This window comes from Pinus tabuliformis, chromosome 8 (genome assembly GCF_031772625.1).
Source record: "Pinus tabuliformis cultivar Carrire ecotype Pingquan chromosome 8, CPIR1, whole genome shotgun sequence".
Lineage (NCBI taxonomy): Eukaryota > Viridiplantae > Streptophyta > Pinopsida > Pinales > Pinaceae > Pinus > Pinus tabuliformis.
Window position 1 is genome coordinate 797,914,817 of NC_142294.1, and position 6,759 is coordinate 797,921,575.

General features: G+C 30.2%; 1 protein-coding gene across 1 annotated transcript; it reads right to left on the reverse strand.

Moving 5' to 3' along the window:
- Window positions 1–3,235: 3,235 nt before the first annotated feature.
- On the reverse strand, window positions 3,236–4,723 carry LOC149237972 (uncharacterized protein C167.05-like). The gene is made up of 4 exons (XM_089366896.1): window positions 4,432–4,723; window positions 4,237–4,340; window positions 4,027–4,145; window positions 3,236–3,882 (listed from the first exon to the last, which is right to left on the reverse strand). Exons 1-4 carry the CDS (start codon window positions 4,616–4,618, stop codon window positions 3,783–3,785), a joined length of 510 nt encoding a protein of 169 aa, XP_089223022.1. The 5' UTR covers window positions 4,619–4,723; the 3' UTR covers window positions 3,236–3,782.
- Window positions 4,724–6,759: the final 2,036 nt, after the last annotated feature.

The window sequence follows — 6,759 nt, forward strand, 5'->3', positions numbered from 1 at the left end:
AATCCTTCACCAACGATGTTTTTTTTCCTCATTGAGATCTAAGTGTTATTTTGGTAGATTATTTCCAAAAGGCATTCAACATGTTGGACTCTTTTTTCCTACACTAATGAGTACTAGAAGGGAAGTAATTCCATGAGCAACTATTGAGTAGAGAAAAAGAAAATGCTTCCTTGATTGTGTGGGGTATTGGAAGAGAGTTCCATAGTTTTTTAGTAGTTGTATGAGATGTGTGTAGTGCTCTATTGCAACCAAATTGGTTGAAAAATGGTTGCTTGAAATTTGTTGATCCATGCTTTTTTTTATTTCATTGTTTTTTTATTATTACACAAATGCATGTGTTTTATACAATTGTTGGCCTCCATGGGAGACCTTATCTACTATTTCATGCCAAAATGGTTACTTGAGGGCCAAAATTTTAATGTTGTGTTTAATGGTTACCTATGTCAAGGTTGGTAATCCATAGGATGGGAATACTACGTCCATAACCACACATACTTGTAATGGAGGATTAGTTTAACCATCAATTGCAAGACTTGATATCCCCTTCATCTCTCATGATTAGGTGTATATGTTGTTCAATCAACTAATAATATCAAATCATTATGTTATTAAATTAATTATTAGAACACAAAACACATAACAAAACATTGATAAAAATATGGCAGATTGTCCCATACCAATTGGGGTTGCTTTGAATTTGCAATAATCACAAATACAACTATATAACAATCACAAATATCAATAAAAAACATAAATTTACATAATAATATATTATCTCATCATATAAAAATATATAATTGTTTAACATCTCTTTTAAGATCATACTCTTTGATTATCATATATAACCAATATAATTAATGTTATTAACTAATTTATACATTTTAAAGAAGATGATGAAAATAAAACATCACCTTCGAATGAATGTGAAACCACTAACATATTAAAAAAATTCAAATTAATATAAAATTTGTAAATAATATTATTGTGTTCTTAATACATATTAGAACACAAAGATCCTTTTAGCCAAAATAAAATCTCCAAAACTCACGGAAGGAAATAAAAACCATATAGAAAATGTAATACGATGGGTACATGTGGGGTCCTTCATTCCCACTAATTTAGAAAAACCCCTAATCACCAAGCCCATTTGTTATAAAAATTAAATTTATCTTGAAACACTTAGAAGCCCTTCAAAACATGAAAGTTTGTATTTATGGTGAGTTCTGTGCTTAATATTTGCCTCAATTTAATTTACCTTGATTTTTTTTTAAATCCAAAATTCATATTTTTATATTCTTCAAAACTAGATTCAAAACTAAAAATAAATTGTAAGGTGTTTTGCTCATCTGGTATAGTTAATGTCTCAATAACTCATTTCCCCGGTCTCATAATCTTCAAAATTTCAAAGTGCTTAAGTTTTTTTTATGTGATTAATACTTTTATTTTCTTATAATTTTATAAATTTAAAAATGACCAAATATTTAATACTAAAAATAAATTACAAAATATTTTGATATTTTTATATGATTAATTATTTAATAACTCATTTATTTTTTTCATATTTTACTTTCATTATGAATTGTGGCATTTCATTCTCATTACACACATGTTAGTATAGAGGGATAAATATTTTGATATCTAAATTTTTTTTAGAATCTAAAATTTGAAAAAGATTTACATATCACTATAAATCTGTAATTAAATGGATCTATAGTGGTTTTCTCTTTTTCATATATTCTGAATTTCTCTCTTTCATATATTCTATAGTGATTTTCTCTTTCACAGTGTCTTTACTTTAATATATATTAGCTAATATGGATATTCAAATTGTTTATTTAAGTTCTATATTTATAAGAGAAATAGAAAAAAATTTCATTTTTTTTCCTATTATATTATTTAACATAGAAATCTAAATATTTATTTATAACTCCAAAGAGTGAAAGTGAAATGTTTTTATCACATCTCTTTCATAGTCCATTGTAATATTAAACAATGGACCAAGTAAGCACAATGAGAATGAGATTGTTGATGTTTTACAATAGTTTTACTCAAAACTATCCAAATATGTATAATCATTTTGTTTTTATTATAGTAGACATTGTTTTTTATTTAGAATATTTTTTTATAGGACACATGTCAATTTCACTGAGCAGTAACAAAATCACAAGTCGCCTTCATACAAAACTATAGATTAAACCTTTCAACATTACTAATTTATCTTAAATTTTTATGTATTTAATTCTAAAAATTTATTTCTTTATTTAAATAATAATTAAAAGATTTATCTTCAATTTCCATTTTTTAATTATTTTGCTTGACTTCTAATTGTTAGATTCATTTCTTACTTAATTAATTATGTTTCAATATTTTATGTATCTTTCTTTGTTATGTTTTTTATACATCTCCCATGGACCATGCTTCTTTGTTCTCCCTATGACATTGTTGGCTAAAAGGAACTCATATGTGGATGATGATAGAAGTACTATAGAAAAAATAGAAGTTTAGCAATAGATTTATATTACTTGTATATTAAGATTAATGTTGTGGTTGCTAAATTTATAAACACTAGTACAATCACATTAAAAATATTACTTTGATATAGTCGAAAGCTTCATAAATATAACAAAAAAATTATTGCAACACGAAGAATGACTTACTAATGCACATATTTACCTGATTAGCCATCTATAAAAGGTTGTGGGTCAATTTTAACTTGAGATTAATAAAAAATAAATAAATAAAATTACACATCTTATTGTAAAATGGACCATTTTGCAAAATAAAAATTGTTTATATATAAATGAATGTTACAAATAATAATGAGAACTTATCATGGAGGAACTTATTAGAATTGGAATAATTTCAAATCCCTAGGAAATTGGTGTAATTTTTTAAATTTATTAAAAGTAATAGACCATTTTGCTAAATAAAATTTGCTTATATAAATTAATGTTATAAATAATAATGAGGAACTTATCATGGAGGAGCTTATTAAAATTGGAATAATCTCAAATCCTTAAGAAATTAGTGAGCGGAAAGCCACTTTGACATGAATCTAATTTTTTAAATTTATTAAAAATCAATACAGTCTAACAAACTTTATAACACAATACAACTCTTAATAAACATATACTAAACATATTTCTTTAATAATTAATTTGAACCATCACTTAAAAAAATAAAATAAAAATCAATAAAATAAAATAAAAATCAATAAAACATCATAGACCTTAAATTAAAATAAAAAACTTTCAACAATTATTAGACAAGAACTTATAGTTGTCGATTACATTGAACTCACTAGTATGAGCATGGCATTATCACAAATGTCGAAATTTAAAGCATATCGCAAACACCATGACATCTCCTTATCTTCCATGTGAACAGGAAAAATCAGTGGTCTTTCGATTTGAAAGATTCCCACTAGAATAATCTAGTAAGTTCTTCATCACTAATTAATTATAATCATCCCGTATGGCACTCTACACAGTAGAAAAGGAGTGGTATTATTATTTACATGCTACCAGAGGCAGTTTCAGAGATCTGCATATATGGAGTCTCCGACAACTACAATGGCGTACCACATCCAGAATTTCGTTCCAGGTGTAATTGCCTAGAACTCTGTGACCGATGATGAATAAGAATGGATCTTTATACAGCACCAAGCCAGTCGATGGCAATAACCCTAATAACAGCAGTTAATCATAAGGCCATAACTATGGCCTTATTAATTTCTCTTTTCTCTCTCCATGATATAAAACTCAGACTCCCCCACAGAGTATTCACCATCTTTTCCCATTGTTGCAGACGTTCTTGGTCACCACCACAACAGGGGAGGGTGAATTTTGACAACAGTAGTCACTTAAGCTTCCCATAATAACCCTGCACATGCTAATCAATTCAATCAGAATCTAGTTTGCTTGAATCCATGCACAACCACCAAATTCCTCAGATTTACCCAACTGCCCTTTCATTCTTATGTACAGAAAAAACAGACAACCCAGAAATTTGACAGCAGGCACATACCTCTTGAAAAAACCATGGCTATGGCTACCCATCACAAGAATATCGGCTCCCAACTTGCAAGTAGCTTCACACAACTTCTGCTTGACCTCACCCACAAACACCTCTGTCTCTGCCTTCACCTGAATTTCAGTATTGTGGTTACTATAACTGTTATTATTATCCAAAGTGAATCATTTGCAATAGATTTTGTAAAACATGGGTAATACTCACATTGTTTTCTCTACAGATACAGAGAGCTCGCTTGAAGATCTTTTGGGTAGTCCTGATTGCATCCATCTCCAGAAGATTTACAACGGCCTCGCTCACTATGTAGGCTGTGATTTAACACCATAGGAACAACTAAACATCAGATTTAATATTTTATATATATAGCTGTATATATAACTATACTGTGTGTACATATACCGGGGCCAGCAGCAAAGCAAGTATCAGGTTGGATATGAACAAGAATGAATTTGCAGGGTTGCTGTTGGGTGCTATCTCCATGTGGGCATCGTGCAGGCAAGAGATATTTACAAGCCCATGACAGTGCTCTCATACTTTCTTCGGATTCATCCACAGCCACCACAATAGTCCTACATTTCTCTTTCATTTTGTTCTCAGTAGAAATCAGCCTATATACAGACTCTACTCTAGCCTGGGGGAATTCCTACACAACTAGAAGTCCAAAAATTGAGAAGGGTTTGCAGATATATATGCACCTCCCCTTAGCTCGTGGAAGCTTATGGTTGGTTAGTTTAATGGATGACCATCCATTTCCTTTTTTGTATGAGTGATCATCACACCAATCAATACATTCATTGTGTCACGGAGAATTTTGGACTTATACTTTAGCATGATCCATGTCTCTTTACTTTACCACGCCATGATGTTCATGTTTTGGGGTGACTTTAATTGGCTGCAAAATTTGAAGGACGCTTTCTGTCAACATTCCTCTGTTCTAGTAAAAAAATCATCATAAAATTGTTGAAGCCTTTCGGTTCCTTTCCTGTTTGAGAGAATGGCACATAAAACTGACCTTATAAAGCTCTTGATACAATAAAAATGGAAATTTGATGGTTCATTGTGGTGTAATTGTCAATTTTTTTCCTATGGTACTGATTCACACAATGTAACCCTAATGGTATTCAGGCTATTAAGCCCTACCTGAGAATATTCTAGTTACAGAGACTTTATCAAGCAATTTCTAGTAACAGAGACTTCATCAAGCAATATTGTCGTGCTGCCAACCAACTTTCAAATTATTCAAACTTTATTCAACCTGAGGGGCCAAATAACGACTCAACAACCTTAGCCCATCCGATATTACATGTGCTGTAAGATGCCATGCATGAGCTGCTAATAATATTTAGCCAAGTGGTTGCAGTCCTTATAGCAATTATTCTATCATGACATGGGCCTATCGTCAATCACATCGACATTACTTGTGAGTTTTGGATGATGTATATTTGAAAGAAAATGATTCTATTCCAAATTGAAAGGACTGACCAACCAACGGCCATTATTAGTGCAACGCTATTATATACATTGATTAATTCAAAAGAAGAATCACTAGTGAATAGGATCTTCCTAATTACAGTGCCATATAACGACCAGAGAGATTGTGGGTTTCTTTTAGGAAAATTTAGACGTTGTGGCTTTTTCTTTAAATTTCAAAGATAAAAGGAAGCCAAGTTTCTAACATTTCAGTGCCATATAACGACCAGAGAGATTGTGGGTTTCTTTTAGGAAAATTTAGACGTTGTGGTTTTTTTTTAAATTTCAAAGATAAAAAGAAGCCAAGTTTCTAACATTTTTCTGTGGCTATGTTACAAGTTGTAATTTAATTGAAATAATTTGTGACTAAAAGGTAGAAATGTAGGTGGTCTAAATCATTATGAATAAAGTTTAGTTATCAATTTTGAAACCATAGGAATATGTACAAAGTTTAGTTATCAATTAGTTTAGGTAATTCTTAGGTTTTGAAATTAGTTTTATCTTTATATCTGTATTTCAAACATTGCAGGGTGAAAGGGAGAGATTTAGAAGTTCAAGGTCATCATGAACAATGCTTAGCCATCAACTTTGAATAGCAATGAGAATAGATAATCCTCAAATCTTGAAACTAGTTTTAAGTTTGTCTTCATTTCTGTATTTGTTATTGAAATAATGGTAGTTTTGGTTTTTTATTAAGTTGTGTACAACTTTATTAATCTTCTCATTGATTTGACCAAATTCATATTTCACTTATATACAAATTTGTGTTTGTTCTTCTCTTCATCTAGTTTGTATATGTGTTAGATGCCTGATCTTTATGCATTGAGGTACATTGTAAATATTCTTATAGATATTAATGTAGAAGGAATATGAATCACAGGAAGATGAGAAGAGTCATTTGAATCTCTTAAAAGATGAAACCAAAGATCACTTCTACTTGTATTTATGGTATTTAGGGTGGATCATTTTAATGAAATTCATGCAGTGTGGAGTCAATCAATCACATTACTAGTGATATCAAAGTAGGGTATTTTAACTTTATTATAGTGCAGTTTAACGTTTCTACTTTTTGGATTTTTTAGTCAAAATCCCAGGGTACATTTTTTTGCTAGGTTATAGTGTTTTTCTGTTAAAAACACTTTTTTTAATGCATGAATCAATTCAGCACCCTGGAACCTGGGAACACTAGGATTATGCAGACTTAACATGGTGATTCCAACAAATCCCTGCTTGATTTTGGGCAAAAATTACCAAAAA

Bases quoted from the DNA above. Each gene is read 5' to 3' on its own strand.
- LOC149237972 (XM_089366896.1), bottom strand. From the start codon at position 4,618: ATGAAAGAGAAATGTAGGACTATTGTGGTGGCTGTGGATGAATCCGAA. The intron at 4,146-4,236 runs GTGAGTATTACC...ACTGAAATTCAG, and splicing joins GTATCTGTAGAGAAAACAAT to GTGAAGGCAGAGACAGAGGT. The intron at 3,883-4,026 runs GTATGTGCCTGC...TAGCATGTGCAG, and splicing joins AGCCATGGTTTTTTCAAGAG to GGTTATTATGGGAAGCTTAA.